The sequence below is a fragment of the Rhipicephalus sanguineus genome, chromosome 1 (genome assembly GCF_013339695.2).
Source record: "Rhipicephalus sanguineus isolate Rsan-2018 chromosome 1, BIME_Rsan_1.4, whole genome shotgun sequence".
In the NCBI taxonomy this organism is placed as follows: Eukaryota; Metazoa; Arthropoda; class Arachnida; order Ixodida; family Ixodidae; genus Rhipicephalus; species Rhipicephalus sanguineus.
In genome coordinates this window covers 252,951,239-252,969,114 of record NC_051176.1, presented here as the reverse complement: position 1 = coordinate 252,969,114, position 17,876 = coordinate 252,951,239, and the positions used below count along the sequence as shown (strand labels likewise).

The 17,876-nt window shown below is 47.9% G+C and overlaps 1 protein-coding gene across 1 annotated transcript; it reads left to right on the top strand.

Annotated features, from left to right (window-relative positions):
• Nucleotides 1-15,806: 15,806 nt before the first annotated feature.
• Nucleotides 15,807-17,280, top strand: LOC119377868 (tRNA methyltransferase 10 homolog C; the record flags this gene model as incomplete). Its single annotated transcript, XM_037647169.2, has 2 exons — nt 15,807-15,847; nt 16,470-17,280. Coding segments are annotated over 2 exons (813 nt in total), but the record flags the coding sequence as incomplete, so codon positions are not given.
• Between the last annotated feature and the right edge of the window lie 596 nt (nt 17,281-17,876).

The following is a 17,876-nucleotide window of genomic DNA, read 5'->3' as shown; positions in this document are numbered from 1 at the left end:
TTTTTTAAGGCTGCAAGAGACGCCGTGACACGCGCGTGTAAAACACAAAAAATGACCTTCGGTTGAACACTCTCTCTTCGATGTGACCCTAAGCGCAGCACATACCAATAAAGCATCCTGGGGTCGTCTTTATATTTTTATTTATTTATTTTTGCTTTAATTTTGCCCCGGAGCTCGTACATCTCAAAACAAGCACCTGTGTGTTCAGGGGCGGCACCAGGATTTTTTTACTGGAAGGGCGTCCACCACAAGTGGCTTCCTTCGGGGGGTCAGGGAGGCGGGGAACATATGTGCTGTGTTTTGACTGTTTGCTCTTGGGGGAGGGGGGGTGGACAAAGGGGGAGAAGACGAAAATCATGTCGGGGAGGGAGTGCCCCCCCCCCTCCCCTCCCCGTGCCTCTGCTGTGTTGAATGTCTTTTGAGTGAATTACGACGCAAGTTCCAAAATGTCCATAGGTATATAAATGCCGATCATGAAGGCTCAATAACAACCGCTTGAGCGAAATCAAAATGAAATTGTGGTATTTAACGTCCGGAAACCGCAAATTGAGTTACGATGGAGGTCGTCGTGAACTCCGCATTAGCTTTGTCCACGTGGGTTTTTCTAACGTGCACTCAATGCACAGCACACGATTGTTTTTGCATTCTGCCCCCATAGAAATACGGCCGCCGCGGCTGCGATCACATCCGCTACATCGCGGTCCGCAGCCGCAACGCGGTAGTCACTGAGCTACCACAATTGGTTTCCTATAATCACTCGCATGTACCTCACAAAGAACTTCCTTCGGGTATATTCAGAAGTATGTTGTTTCACCTTCGCTAGCTATAATATTCCACGTGCGTCGTTAGTGCGCTTTTCAGAGGATTTTCGTGTTCTCTTTCAAAACATGTCTTCGAAGTAAGAACAAAGCGAGTATTTTCACAAATCCTGAAGTAAAAAAAAGTAAAGAAAAAACGACCCTCAACGGTTAACGAACCAGTACGAAGTAGAACGCTCCACTTTAATTCACTGCAACGCGTCTTGGATGACATGTACCGGTGTCTTTTCTATTGAGACACAATCCACGTTTTCATCTATTTGTGCGTTTGTGTTTCACCGAGTAACAGTGAAGGTTGTGGCCCTTCGGCATATCCATCGCCTTACCGCACCGGCTACCGAACAGCTTAACACTACAAGTGTCGCAGCATTTTTCTCAGAAGCTTGGCGACGATGACCTCGGGCTCTTCTCAGCTATGCCACACACGTGCGCGCTCATAACTTATCTATAGTAACGTGTGCCCAGATATATGTGCGTTCCATTCTCAGACCACCCGCCAAAAGTACGTAATGGAGCCGCGGCACCGGCAGTGCCTGATGCATGACCACCTGTCACTGAATCTGACGCATGCAGCCCATTAGCTTTCATATATGTATCACTATACCAGCGTCTCCCCTAGCGAGGTATAGAAGCGACCTCAAACATATAGGCTCTACGGGCCCTAAATAGAGTATTTCCCGGTGTGCGCCTTCACACCGAAATGCGTCTTTCAATTTCATGTTTTTTCCCACTTTTATCGCTTAATTGTGCAATTAACGACCTCATTAATCCTATCCATAGACCGTCGGGCGGTACAAGGTGTGCAGTATTTGCGGCGCTCCGGCTTGTGTATTTCTTTCGACGCGTGAGTGTAAACAAACAATAAAGAAGGGTAAGCGAATCTTGACAGAAGCCTCCGGCTTTACTAATTATCTGTACACCATCAGGTAAGATGCAGCCAATCTTCAGCTTGTACATGTGACACACGCATTGCGGACGGTGACGCAAATCCCTCGCCTGCACACGAGAAAAGTGCGAAAATGCCCTTGGAGACGAGCGGGCTTATCGGCCGAGGGTCGCTCATTCCGACACTGGGCGCGTCCACGTCCAGCAACATTTGCCAATCTCGCATTATTGGCTGCAGCTCGCCCGGTTCACGGTCGTCCGTGTGTATCCTCTCGGAAGGCGCTGTAAAAGCGCTGTAAACAAAGATAGCCAAATGACAGAAACGTACAGCTTGACTGTTCTCTTTTCTTTCATCCAGTGTAAGCGTCCGTACAGCAGAAAACGATGCACGTGACGCGCGAGTGTGAGATGACTCCGTTCTGTCTCAGCTCAGAGATATGCAGCGCGACACCCCTGATGCGCGCTACATGGTTGAGAAAACTAATACGATTGTAGCTTTCTACTGAGCAGTAAAATAATTTATGCAAGACGCAACTGAGACCAAACAAGAATCGGTACTCTTAAGCTTCACACAGACACACAAAATCACAGCATATCCACGGGGTGAATGATGATGAGTGGGGCGAAGCTACGGAGGGAATCATCTGTAAACCGTGAAACTCTTCCGTGAAATGCGCCCAGTACATAATATAAAGAGTGTGAAACATCGTGTATATATTAAACATCAAACATTTATTGTACTGTTGGTTTACGTGGTCCCTTCATTATCACTTGTGATCGGTGAAATGCAAGGAAGAAGTCCGCTCCCGAGCGAAAGAGCGCCAAGAGCGACCGCATTCCCCGCTCGCCCTGTGCGAATTAAAGGCAAGGCTAGAGGGAAGACAGGACGCGCGTTCCACGACGCGAGGTCGGTAGCATGCCCAACGAAAGCCAACGGAACGCGATCGTGCAAGTGCTCCGGCTTCGCATCGCCTCATGGTTCCATTTAGCGTCCCAAAACCAAACATATTGCTCAAGGTGTGCCTTGCGTTTTTCGTAGAAATAATTTCTTTATCATGTACATTAAGACGAAAAGTTGAAAGCTCACTAGAGTGTATCGCCCGCAAAGTATGTCTTTTAGTGTGATTTAACTCTCGTACGGCAGGGTCCTCGCGCCGTTGCCGGTCCACCTCGCCCGTTGACGATCGGGCGAGGTGGCTAAATACAACTACTAAAAACATCTGGCGTTCTTTCGTTCTGCTTTTACAAAACATCTGGCGTCTTTCGTTGGTTTATTTCATCAATCAACGGCGTTTTGAACAAAATTTTTATTGTTTAATCACGCACAGGAGAAATCTCACCAGGCACTATCTTGGAGGTAAACAATGGCTGCTAATGGCAATGAGAGACAGAAGAAGTCGGCTTTTAGCTAACACTTACACTTCTACTTCTACTAACGTTTCCTACTGGAACATGCCAATGGCTGCTAATGGGGAATGAGAGACAGAAGAATTCGGCTTTTAGTTAACGCGCACGCTGCGAACTTTTTATTGTTCAACAACGCACAGGAGAAATCTCCCACCGGCACCACCTTGGAGGTCAAAGCGTAAGACTTGTTACTCACTACTACGACCACGACGAGGGACGAACGGGTGCCGCCTTAAGGAGCTTCGCCCCTAAAAAAAATTTTTTTCATGGATTCTCAACTTTCGCAACTTGCTCAGAGAATACAATAATTAATAAACAGCCATTTATAGAGTTTTTCTTACATAGTTTGTAATACAAAAATTATGAAAGAATCTAACGATGATGGCAAGCAACGGCTGTGACGTCCTAATGAACGACGTTTAACGCAGAAGCAATTTGGCTGTAGTTACCCGACAACTTCGTCCCCATCACTCTGGTGATTTAGAAAAAAGCTAATGAGAAATTATGCTCATAACAGTGTATACAAATAATCCTCACAAGAAGATTGAATTCATAGGTGTGACGCTTTCTAGACAGTAAGTATACACTCCATGTGCATAGTAGCGAGACAAATATTGACAGAACCTTGGCGCCATGATAAACAACAATATTGATATCTTGCCAATCTTTATACATATTGTTAGCGCTGCGACAGCTGGTCTAAAAAGCCCTATAAAAATTTCTAATTGTTAATTTTGGAATACGAACTAATTCCAGCGACCATTGCGAGCATTCTAGCATCTATAGAGAGCCTTTGGAAATCTGCGGGTGCATTTATAGGTTCGTTTATAGCAGCTGATGCTGTTATATACAGGTGTTTCTTTTCATAGTTAATATTGTTTATAAAGAATCACCGGTTGCATGGTTTGAGTTTAACGTCACAAAGTTACTAGGGGTGTGAGAAACTCCGTAGTGGAGGGCTCCGGATAATTCAGACCACCTGGGATTCTTTAACGTACAATTACATCGCACAGTGCACGGGCCTCTAGCATTTCGCCTCCATCGAAATGCGACCGCCGCGGCCGCGATCGAAAACGCGTCTTTCGGGTCAGCAGACACAATCTCTGACCCGGTACCTCCATCCCCAGTACCGGAAATCTGGCGCCAGAAGTTATGGGTGGAGCCACTCCCCCGCAACATGGACCCCGAACAACACTCCGGTCGAAGGCACGCGCGCACTGCTGCCCTTGAGGCGCGTCACTCCGATCGCCCCGGCGTATTTTATGTAGACGTCTCGGGCCCTTCCCCCTCGGATCACTACACGGCCGCTGTGATCACAGAAGGTCACCACGTCGACGGCCTCTCATTTAGAGCCGATAGTGCAACTCATGCAGAGGAGGTTGCCATCGCTTTGGCCGCCTCCCACCCCACCACTCACACTACCTTGACAGACTCGCGCTCAGCCTGTTCTCGATATATCCAGGGTTCCATCACCCCATTGGCTGCTCGTCTCCTTCAAGCCGCCTCCTGGCGCTTTAGCCCTCACTCCGTAAGAATAGTCTGGACTCCAGGCCACACAGGACTTCCCGGCAACGAGGCGGCGAATGCCGCTGCCCGCGCTTCTCTCTTCCGGGCCGCTGCCCTTCCATGCCCTGAGTCGGATCCTGGAAACTCGAGGCTCACACGCTACCGTGATATTCTGGATTATTATCGCACTTCGCGTCGACTTTACCCTGGCCCTGCTCGCGGTCTGGCGAAAACAGACGAACGAATACTACGCCGCCTTCAGACTAATACTTTCCTTAGTCCGGCGGTCGCCCGGCACTTCATCCCGGAAATCTCTGGCACGTGCCCGACTTGTTAGGTCCTCGCCGACACCTTTCACGTTGTGGCTTCGTGTCCTGCAACTCCACTTTCTTTCTCATCCCCCTTCCCCATCCCAACTAGAGAGGCTTGGGAGGAGTACCTGCTCGGCTGCTCCACCTTGTATGCGCAACGCTCCTTGGTGGCGCGCGCCCGGGCAGCGGCCATCTCCAATGGCGTCCCGGACTAGGGACTGCCACTCAGGCACACAGCAGTCCTCTTGTGAATTTCTTGAATAAAATGTTTACCACCACCACCACCGAGCACAGTATCCACTGAGCCACCGCTGCTTCCACCCGTTGCATGTACAATTCTACTGCTTGCGGAAGATTACTCCCAAATGCGTACATAATTTGCACGAGAAATCAGAGTGAATATTTCACAAATTAACAAAGATTCGCTAGTTACAGTGCAGTCGAGTATTCTACCACAGACTAATTTCTTTACGGCGCACATTGCAATGGACGAATTGTATCAGTTGACTTCGTAGATATCCATTTTAAATCGATGCTGAGAATGACGTAAGTTTCGAGATTTGCATTCTCAAGAGTTTTTGACGACATTCGTGAGCTCCAACGTATAAAAACGCGTGTTGTTTAAAATAGGCAAACAAACGGTGCATTTTTAACCCAGTTTTGATAGCCCTTGTCTTATATGAGGCGCTAGTTTCATAATTCCCCAAAAATGTACGTGCCTTGCGGCGAAATAAGTCGCTTCATTTCTCGCATCGTAATATGTCCAAGAGAGCAACAAATTGGAATCAGCAAATTCATGCAACATCATTTTGACGAAAGTTCTATTAATTTCGGGCTTTTAAAAATCCGCAGAGTGGTAACACGATATGTACTCAGATTAGACAGACTTTATAAACGTAACTGTTGTACGTACCTGATACACGAAGCTGGACTTATTGGCTCTATCGCACGTAAGCCATTGCTTCTATCCCTTTTGTATATTTACCAAAAATATTCCGCAGCCAAGACTGTCGACATTGCAGGTCACTGCAATGCGAAAGCGAAGGAGAATTGCGTTTGTGACGTTCAACAGGGAGTCATTCTCCGTCCAGGAAACAGATCGAAATATCGTCCGCATATCGGCCGGTGCCCGATCTTCGTGTCTAGGCTTGCCGGAACCTAACTGGTCGCGCTAGCTCTGAATATCGCTCGCTCTCCCAGACGCATGTGCGGGGTAAACAAAAGTGGTGAGCGTTACGTACCGGTGAACGAATACTGGTACCTATAGGGTTCAGTGCTGTGATCGACCCGAACTAACAAAACTGGCTTGGCCACCAAACCCGATTTAACGAAGTTTTCCCTGAAATAAATGGGTCAAAAAGTGTTGATTTATTTCCAATTTTGACACAGACAAGTTTTTCTTCGAGAGTGCGCTCTAACGCTAAGCATCTACGCGCCCTAGTCATGGCAAGAGCAGTCGGAACACATGGAAGATGCGGAAGACCCCGAAGCTCCTGTGCCCACTCCAAGCCACGGTGATAGACGCCATCGATATCTTGAGGCGGTTTGCTGGGGTCCCCGAGGGAGCTGAGGACGCATTCAAAGCGCTTGTGGGCAATGAGAAGTGTGATGAAGCGCACGCAGGCTTGGGTCACGAGATTTTTCTTTGCAAAATAAATTTGCACTTCTGTAAGAACCCCAAGGTGTGGCACGTGTTTTCATTTTTTCCTTCGGTTTCAAACACAGGCGTGCTAGACTGCTGACCCGAAAGTCGCGGGATCGAATCCCGGTCGCGGCGGCCGCATTTTCGATGGAGGCGAAAATGCTTGAGGCCCGTGTACTTAGATTTAGGTGCACGTTAAAGAACCCCTGGTGGTTGAAAGTTCCGGAGCCCTCCACTACGGCGTCCTTCATAAACATATCGTGGTGTTGGGTCACTTTCCTGTATGATAACTATGCACCAACTAACCCAGCAAAAAGTTTTATAATTATTATACTCAATAGAACAATGCAATTACATGAGCTGGGAACACATGCTTGTTTTTTTTTTTACATTTTATTTCAAAGCATGATGTTAATATTTATATAAATAAAAATAAAAACAAAATGGCCGCTATGGCAAGATATGCGTCCCCCTTGGGATTTAACCGGATCCACGCTACTGGTGATTACGATTCGTGGGTTATTGTGGCGCGAGGGCCAGGTGTGGCCAAAGAGCACAATGTCTGGGTTACAATGGATGGTTACAATGATGGTTACAATGGCCTAAAATCACGCGAATAATTACACGTAGTTAAATTGCTGAACTTAACCACTGCGTCCTTGAGGCGATTAACAAACAGCCACAGTGGAGAAACAGTCCGATGTACAAACAACTGACATAAGAGTTGCACAGGCCAAAGATCCATGTGGCCCACTTCGACAAAGCAATATGCTGATCCGATGCCCGACTGTGTGTAGAGTCTGATAGCAACAATTTCTGTAGGGTTCCATGGTCCAAAGACCTTTGATATTTTAGTGCGCGTATTTACCTGTACAAACAGCGGAGGGAGTACACAGACCGAGAAGCACGGCACTTCAAAGTGGATGCTTGCATTCATCAAAGCGGAATAATTCAGACTGGATAAATTACGAGCACGGTGGGCTAGCACCACGAACCAGCTTTATTGCGAGTCTCAAAACATGGAAGCCTCTGCATTGGCCAGAGTTTGTTGGTGAGGGTAGACACCCACCCATTTCCCACTTATTCACATTGCGCACTTTTTCAAGCGGCGTGTTGAGCTTCTAAATTTGTGATGAGCGACATGCAAAGAAACAGAGGCCATGTATGAAACTCTCGCGCCCTACAAGAGAGTATACATGAAAGAAACATGTCAGATTAACAGCAACACCAAACGAGCACTTCAAACTTTCCCATACCAGCATCATTATACAACAAAATTTGGCAGATCCCACGTACCGTGGGAGTCGATGTTATGCGAAGCATGTGGCGGGTAGGTGACTGTGGCGTAACTTTTTTTACTGAGCGACACGTTACAAAATGACGCTAAAGATTTGTATATATTTTACACGCACACATATATATGTTGAAGAGCCGCATATGGTTATATAACCAGTTGTTTACGGTTGGGTAACGCAGCCAATGGCAACGCGGGTATTACCAAAATCAGAAAAGGTAAGGTGATATGTAGTGCTTATACGTGTCCCGAAAACGCACGCACTTTTCACGAACCCGTGTGCATGTGTGCAAGAAGTTCTTGACAGTTCTGGAACAAGGGCATCATCACCATGATCAGTGAGCACCAACAGCTGGTCGTGACTTGTTATAGGATCCGGTCGTGATCGTGGTGACGAGGGGTCCATGTGTATTGAAGTATGTGGTATAGTAGAGCTGTTAGAATTGGTGGATGCCTCGGTCATTTCGCCGACAAATTATCTGTCGACAGAGCCAGCGACATGTCCGAACCTGAAGCCACCCTTCGTGTTGGTGAGGTATAGGCCGTCAAGGCTGGTAGGCCTGGATAGTGTTACGTAGACTTCAGTGGACGGTGTTTGTCGTATTCGTAGACTACCTGGGCGTATGTGGCCTACGTAGCCTAGTCTACAAAGCGGCTGTCAATTATTCTCGCATCATTTTCGGTCAGCATGAGGCCATCGCCCAGCCTCGTAAGAAATGAAGAGGACACTGCGTCGTTCTGGTGGACGAAGTGCACTTTACGGTGCTGTGATGTGGATATCATATGTAACATTCGTTAATGTATTCCTCCGGGGTCGAGCAATGCTCCAATATAGCTTCCTGAATCATAGGAATAGAAATGTAATGTTTATTAGACTTCTATAAAAGAGGAGCCAACACTGGAACTACAGACGTTCATCTGATATGACGCCTGTATCGTAGGAGTACACATCGTAGGAGTATCATGCAGTGTTTATTGCTGTCTTGTAAAATTAGACAGCCAGCACCACAACCACAATTGACGTATCACCAATAGTACGCCTGCGTAGGCTGTTTTTCCACGCCAGTTTATAGACCTCGCGTGGCTCAGTGGTAGAATACCTGATTGCCACGCGGAATGCTTGGGTTCGATTCCTGCTGGGATCCTAATTTTTATTATTTCCATTCGCTGAGTCAACGCTGCCGATGTTGGTTTTCCTTAACGCTCTAGCATTTAAGTTACCAACGTCTGTTCTCGCCGTTCCTGCGCATACCCGTACACCGCGGCCCGTGGTAAACGGGTATGTGCCACACGTGTCTAGTGGAAAGGGTTTGACGACGTACGCGACAGGATTTTAACGTTATTCATGTCATGACCCGGCAATCATATTCGTCAAATCATCTTACCCTCTCATGCAAATTTTGGTCTACACCAACTCAAGGAGGCGATCATGAGAGCACCCAGACGTAGGCGGCTAGATAGATAGATAGATAGATAGATAGATAGAAACGCTCAAAATGCCAGAGGTTCGCTAAGAAATGCTTCGCATTTAAAATCCGCTCAATGTGTGAAGCAATCACTCCGAGATCAGACCGCCGGTCAAAGCCAAAGAAAGAAGTGCTCTAACAGATCCTAAGGGAGGATGTCAAAATGGTGGTCACTCCGGAAACCAAACCGCCGTGATGGCGAACACAAATATGTGGGAGCTTCACAAGCAGAGCCATCATGACCTGCCACTTAAAACATTTTGGCGGACGCAGTTAGCAATGTGAGAGGACCGAGAACTTGTATGAAACCCTTGTTTGTGACAAAACTGTTTTATAACAATTTTGTTGAACTGACGAAACAACCGCACTGCAGTACACTCTGAAGCCAAAGCCAAAAAGGTAAGCGCTTCGAATGCTAAAAACTCAATGGCGTTTTACAAAATATAGGTGCAATGGTCGAAATAACCACCACGAAATCAAACCCCGGGACAAAGCCAAACGGGCTTCTACAGATACAAATCAATTAAGATACAAATCAATTCAATGAATGAGAACGCCCCGTGATCAACCATATGTAGGCTAAAGCCAAACAGGTGAAGGGGCAGGAAGAAGAAGACGGGAAGACAGGGAGGTTAGCTAAATGCCTGAACTGATTCCAAAGTGGATGTCCATGAACGATAGCGAATTCCGATCACTCCAGTGCCCTACACACAACCAGTATGGTCGGAAGAAAAAGTCGATACGATTCGCCACTGAACTATCAACGGGTTATGGTCGTTACCAGCGACAATGACAAGTGTGAAAACCACAATGTGCACCGAACCCCGTTGAAACAAGTTCGATCTATTCACGACCCAACAAGACGATCAGAGATTAGCTGCTGACTCAGGCGATGCGAGCAAATGAAAGTGCGCATGAACAGGCACCATCAATGCATTGCTGTAAAATCGAACAATGTAAATGTCCTTACCCTCGCCGCCAAACATTTACAAATAAGCTCATGAGTGAGAAATCAGTGCTTATGACAGTTCTTTGGGTTCGTATTGTTGTAACTGCTAGATGCCCCAGCCGTTGGCTGAGATCTCATGCTGGCGTATCAGCCTAACGCTGTGCAGTCGGCAAGCAAGGGTTCGCAGTTACGCTTCTTGCAGTGTTCATTTCTTCCAGTTCAGTAATTTACCGAGGCCAATTCAACACGCTAGTGAAATACACCAGCATTTTGAGTTTAATTCTCTCATCCATTGAGCACGTTAGGGGGGTTATACGTATGCGATCATGTCGTTGTAAATAATCCATTATGAAAACTTGACAATACAAACAAACGAGACACAGAAGGAGCAGGACAAAAACTTGTGTCCTGCTCCTTATGCGTCTCGTTTGTCCTCGCTACCAAGTTTTCATAATGAATCTGTACCAACTAGCCCGGCTATCTACCCTTCCGCAATAATAACAATATCTGGGATTTTACGTGCCAAAACCACGATATGATTATGACGCACGCCGAAGTGCACGGCTCCGGAAATTTCGACTATCTGGTGTTCCTCCTGCATTGACACCACACAGTACACGGGCCTCTAGCATTTCGCCTCCATCGAAATGCAGCCGCCGCGGCCGGCATTCGGTCCCGCGACATTCGGGTCAGCGGTCAAGTACTTGCTAATTCATAGAAATTACGAGGAAGCGCCCGAATTGAGCGAAATGAAAGGGCTGTCAGTAGGCTGTCGTATTGTTTGGTACTTGTCTTTCGTCGACTCGCTTCTTCACTTTTTGAAGAGCTGTTTAAAGAGGCCGTAAAAATTTTGGTGTGTACAAAAATTATCGTCATCATGAACGGGTATGAGCCACAGAAATTTGGCAAATCCCACTACCCACCGCTACGCACCACTGGATTAACCCTGTGGTAAACACATTGGCCGCACGTTTCAGCTTCGCTGAAGCATCTGTATGGAGTGCTTCAGCGGTATACGTACTACAACGAGAGATTAAGGAACGGGAAATGCAACGCGTCTGATACTGACAGTGTCTCGGCCAGCTCAGCAGACGCTCGCTGTAGCGGCCGAAGTTAGCGGTGCCCTCGGCTGCGTCACTTCCGCCGCCTTCCCAATACTGACGTCACAGACGCAATGTTGCCAATAATTGTGGGAAGCCAGGAGGGCGTTTGCAGACAATCTTTAAAATTCATTTGCAAAGAATCTGCGCATGTCTCAAGCCTGTAATTTAGCATAAATGAGTCCATGGGCGTCCGGAGGGGGGTGCAAGGGGGGGCAGCTGCCCCCCCCCCCCCCCCCCCCTGGAATTTTGGATAGTAAGTTTCTATGCAGTAGCAGTAAGCTACACAGCTTGATTAGCACACTCCAGTCCCGCATATCCGCGTGAAACATCATTCAGGATTACCAGCCAACTTTGCACGTTACATACTGCTATGGACGAATCTTGCCGGTCATGTCACGGCAATGAAACAAAAGCTACCTATGCTGTTTGCCCCCCTCCCCCTCCCCCGCCCTCTGCTGATGCACCCCCCTAGAAAAAGTTCTGCGGACGCCCTTGTAAATGACGGAAACGTGCAAAGGAACGTACCCAGCGAATTTCATTGAGATCCATCGACCTGCAGCTACAAACGCTACGAAGGGTGAGCTTATTCCTGTCGCGCCGTAAAAAACTGGGTCGAGAAAAATGAGTTGTCGGTCCATTTAAAAGAAAAAGAGCATCTGGTTCCGCATAGTCGACACTTGCAGCGCGCTGGTAAAAAAAAAAAAAAAAAACACGAAGACGTAACAACTGCGACAGTTGTTAGTTCGCGCTTGTTCTGTGTATACCTGTGCATTCTTTTCGAGCGTCCTTCTTTGCGCATCAGCGGCGCGCTGCAAGTTTCGAGTAGCTTGCTGTTCTCCGTGTGACATTCTAATTTCTTGCTATCGCATTCACTGATTCGCCCTTGCGGCGAAACTGTAACTTTTTTGTTTTCTTCTTCAATAAAATAGAACATCTGCATTCGCACGCGAAGACTTCGTGCGCTCGCCGTGGTAACTTAGTGACTGCGGAGGCTGTAGCCACAGCCGATTTCCGGCCGCATTTCGATGGAGACAAGAATTCGTGTAAGTGTAAATTAAACTATAGATTTAGGTGGATGTGAAAAAACGCTAGGTAGTCAGAATTATTCCAAAGCCCCCCCTAACGACATGCATTGTTGTCATCATTAGTAACTGCAAATTCTCTCTTTCTTCTGGTTATCTTTTTTTTACTTTGCATGAGCTCCCAGCTGGATGATTTGTCGATACCTGCCCGCCACGGTGGTCTAGTGGTTATGGCGCTCGACTGCTGACCCGAAGGTCGCGGGATCGAATCCCGGCCGCGGCGGCTGCATTTTCGATGGAGGCGAAAATGTTTGAGGCCCGTGTACTTAGATTTAGGTGCACGTTAAAGAACCCCAGGTGGCCGAAATTTCCGGAGCCCTCCACTACGGCGTCTCTCATAATCATATCGTGGTTTTGGGACGTTAAACCCCAGATATTATTATGTCGATACCTGCACAGTGGTCATCATCGCATTACAAAGGAAGACCCCTTAATTTTTTCTCAGTCCAGAAATACCTGGCTACTGTCGCACCGCGACGGAATTTCATTTTTCATTGCTGCTTTGAAATTGTCTTGACGATATTTCAGCAATATAAATAGCAGTACTTGCTGAAGAGCCTGGGCGTGGTTCCCATTTTCCTGGAATAGGTGGGGGATATCTGCATCGAGAGAAAAAAATAAAGGAGTTTGAAATTGAATCCAGGCTTGCGTTTTGCAAACACGCATTGGCAACAACTCAATGCGATTGAGTATGCACATTTTTGAGCTCCTGACTGGAGAGTTTTCATGATTAGGCGACGCAAGCGGCTTGCAAACTCAAGAACCCCAACAGCCCCAACGTCTGATTCGCTTTTGCTGGATCCCAAGCAACTTGCATGCGCAAGCGAGACGCTATCCTCTTGCGGTCCCAAACCTAAACAGAGTTTCAGAACTGGGCTGGTATTTTGTAGCGATGGGTTATGCTAGTCTAATCATCCACCACCCACGACCGGCTGAGCCAGTTGATAACGCGGCCAGACGTGCTCGGACCACTAGTCAAGAGCAAAGAGCATGAAGAGGCATCGCTACAGATACCGGCCCTGGGGACCCCAAGCCGTTGGGATATTGGGGTCCCAGCTGTTGCGTCCTTTTGTACTCCGGCTGGCGAACAGAAGAAAGCAAAGAGAGTAAAAAGCTTTGGGCTCGGTAATAAATTTACTTTCTATCTGAGAGACCTAGGCAAGCTTGTGCACGTGGCTTCACTATCAACTCGCCCAGATTACCGTTTTAACCTAAATATAACTTTGATCACGATCACGGGTTTCGTTTCTTTGGTCATGAATATACGTTGGTAATCATGGTTAACATTTCCGAAATAAAACTAGCAGTTCCGTGTACGAATACAACCGATGAGCGAAGCTTCTTAGAAATGGGACGCAAACGACTATGCGCCTGATATCGCTGCTGGCTTTCATGAAGGCGGTAGGGTGGGGAGAGCGTCTGCTGCGCTCGGTGGCGGGAACGACTAAGCGAGTGAGTGTGCGGCGCGCGCAGCACAGGGAGAGGGAGACAGGTGGGAGAAGCAGGAGAGGGGTGCGAGCGGTGATGCGGCGACGGAACGCCGCGCGCAGCGTTTCATTGTCTTCTTACGCCGGCGCCGGGTGGGGAGAGCATCTGCTACTACCTTCGAGAAAGAGCCCGTAGTGCGTTAGAATGATGGTTGTCATTTAACAATCCACGATAAAGGTGGTGAAAGTGAAGACGGCCATTATAACCAGTTGTGCACAGAGCTTATTTCTTTAAAGGCCAACTCCGGCGATTTTTCGAGGTCAATGGATCTCAATGAAATTCGCTCCATGGGTACGTTCCTTTGCACGTTTCCGTCATTTATACCAAATTACAGGCTTGAGACATGCGCAGTTTGTTTGCAAATGAATTTTAAATATTGTCTGCAAACGCCCTCCTGGCTTCCCACAATTATCGGCAACATTGCGTCTGTGACGTCAGTATTGGGAAGGCGGCGGCAGTGACGCAGCCGAGGGCACCGCTAACTTCGGCGCTTCGGCCGCTACAGCGAGCGACTGCTGTGCACAAGGTGACAGACAGCGTTGGTTTGACCGGCGCTTCGCTGGTCGTCCCGGCTGTCACAGTTTTCATACTCCACGCCGGCGTGACCGGCATGCCTTGCACGACTTCCGGTTTGTTCGTAACAACGTCTACGTCATACGTAGACAGTACACTCGGTTGGGTTTCGGTTTCGGTGTTGCGCTTTTTTGCTTATTTAAAATTATTCTCCAATTTGCCAAGTATTTCTGCTATCGGGCCCGTAACAGGAGCGTCTCAGGAACATAAAAGCACCGTTACTTTGACATGACCAAAAAATCGCCGGAGTTGGCCTTTAAAGGCCTGAACAGACGTACGCGTTTCAGCGTGTCAGCGCGTGACATTTTGACGTGGCGCCGCGCACTCTCCATATGGAGAGAGAGGGCGCGACGCCGCGTCAAAAGGTCACGCGCTGACATGCTGCAACGCGTACGTGTGTTCAGGCCTTTAACCTTGAATTTCTGGTGCGCTAGAACCAAACCGCTCAAGGCCTAAACGTTGCCTCTTAAAGGGGTCATGAACCACTTTTCCAAGTAATGATCTAATGACCTCAGTATCGCAGGTTACTGCCTCCCGAACCGATTGCCGCAAAAATTTCTCGAATCCGTCAAGAATGAGCTGAGTTACGGGGGTTTGGCGCACGCTCTCAGCGCTTTCTCTCTTTTCTCGTGCCGACGAGCGCACTGGAAGCTACACAGGGAGGGATGGCACGGGGGAAAGAAGTTACGTCAGCGCGGTCAGCGCGCATCATGAAACGCGATCGCTCTCCCGCTGTGATTCGATCGATTCGATCATTCGCGTGGGCGAGTGCGGCTACCGTGTACTGAGGAGCGCGGCGTCGGCAAGTGGCGGCACCCCGTGACATGAAGCGCATCTGATCCGAACGCCGCTCTCGATTTATTTCGGCTATCGGCCAATGAGGATGCTATGTCTTTTGCGACGTGGGGATGCAGATCGCGACGTCAACGGGCAGACGCCCCGCCCACCGACGAGTGTGAGTCGGCCTCCGGTTGAGAGTTGAACCTGAACCGGCCTCGTTCCGCTTGTAGCCTTTACGCGGCGCGCACGACTGCAATATTTGGCTGAGCAGTTCATAGCCTTGTAATCTTTTCGCAGGATGTTTTTTTTCAATAAGCCCAAGGGGTGCTTCTGCTTAATTAAGTGAAGGAAGCAGGGGCGTAGCCAAGGGGGGGGGGTGGGGGGTTCAAACCCCCCCCCCCCCCGAAATTTTTCAGTTTTGCTTGCGTATATATACACGCACACATACAAACGCACGCACAAACATACATGAAGTATGGTTGAACCCCCCCCCCCGAAAAAAATTTCTGGCTACGCCCCTGGAAGGAAGCTTCGACGGCGACGGCAGGGTGCGGGCCTAAGGAGTTTCGCTCCTAAAACGCGCCGTGAAAGGTTCTCACAGTTCTCCCCTTGGCAACATTGGCAAAGTAGTGCGTAACGTAGCCATACGCGTAGCCAAGTCAGCGCCACGTGCGAGTCGGCCATACCTGGCAACCTGGCCATGCGAGTGTTCTTTTTCTGTGCCGACTGCTTCGTAGCTTCAGCTTACGCTGTTGTTACCCTGCTGTGATGAAGTTATGATGCTTCGTTCATCTTTATTTCAGTTCAACACTTGCCACATTAGTTACGCGCCGCGTAATAAGTGCTGCAAAGCTCTGAAAGTGCTGGTGCCGTTTTGGACTAGGAGATTTTGCTTTGCGGTGTCGACGCTCAAACTCGCCGATGAAGACGGACAAAATGACGAGAGAAATGAAAACAAATGTGTGTACCGAACTTCCGACTTTCCCGGCCTTGCGCATGACAGAAAAACCAAAGAAAGATTGCGGTTGCTGCTCCGGCAACATAAACTAAGGCTTAGAAATGGCCTACAAGCGCCACAGGAATTATCCTCCCAGGATGTGCTTGACTTGCTCGCAGCAAGCTCTTTTCGCAAGAGAGGCCGCATGTTCGAATATCTCTTCTACAGAGAACAAAAGCGTTTGCGCCAGCGCCGACGAGTACAGGGCTGCTTAGCATCAGTGAGCGATGACAAACCATCTTTGAAGTGGGAATTTGTGCCGTACACAGCTGACCGCATCGACGACTATGGCCTTTTCCGGAATAGTTTTTTTATCCGTATTCGAGAGGGCACCATGAACAGATATTATGAGTCAAGGCAGATACCAGCGGTGCTGTTTGGCCAAAGTGTTGTGTTTGATCTAGGCTACGACGATGTAATGTCTCCGAGAGAAAGCAACAAAGCCGCTAGAGACCTTCTTGAGGCCTTCGGATGGAACAGATGGAGTCGCGATCCGTTTCATTTGCATTTTTGTAATGCATCTCCGAACGGAACTACTGCGCGGATCTTGCAGGACGAACTGTTTGCGGCTTGTGAACACAAATTACTGTCGGAGATGACACCAAGCAGCTACTTGGACATGTTTCCAAAAGAAAGACTTGTGTACCTAACCCCGGACAGTGAAAACACATTGGATGTCTTCGATCACGATGCAATATATGTGATCGGAGCGCTGGTAGATAAAGAGACTAAAGAAGGTGCGACTCGTGCCAAGGCAGCTTCTGAAGGACTGAGGACTGCACGGTTTCCACAGACGTTTACTTGGCACTGGCAGAAGGAAGTACCGAAACCGCTGCATTTGACAGATGTTTTCAAGGTCTTGCTTGCTCTAAAGAGAACAAACTGCTGGAAATATGCGTTAAAATTTTTAAACTCTAAAGTGGCCATTTTGCAGGAATAGACTATCATTTGTATTCAATTGCTTCTCAGTGGCCAACAAGACTGTGATTTCTAGCTGCAGTATTGAAGCAACGCTATAAGCAGTGTTCTGGACAGTGCATTGTTGCCCTTCTGCAGTTTGTTTCCAACACCAAATAGAGAAGGAAAGCTGATGGTTGAGCTGTGTTGCATGAACAGTTTTAATAAAATGTCTTTGTGCAACTACTACTAGGCAAATTAAAACTTTGTTGATGGAAGCATGTGGCTGTACAATTTTCTTTTTGAAAGTTTCGGAAGGCAAAAGGACTTATTCCCAAATACCAGAACTTTGCCTGCATTTTAAAAGATCACCCGTGGCATATAGCGAAGTTCTACTCCAAAACAAGATTATTGCAAAAGATGGACATTACCTGCATTAGATAACAATATGCATAAATGTGTGTGTTGGCAATATTCTCCTAGATCTTCGAAACCGCTGTTAAATTTTTCGTCAAAGCACTCGAAAGTTGTAAAAAACGGCATCGCCATGTCTTGCCTTAAGTCAGCCCTCACCAAGTCGTGTGAGCACAAAATGAGTGATAGCTTTAACGCACAGGTTACACGTCTTTTAGATGTAGGGTATCCTCGTGACGCAGTGGCCACGGTCGCTGAACGTTT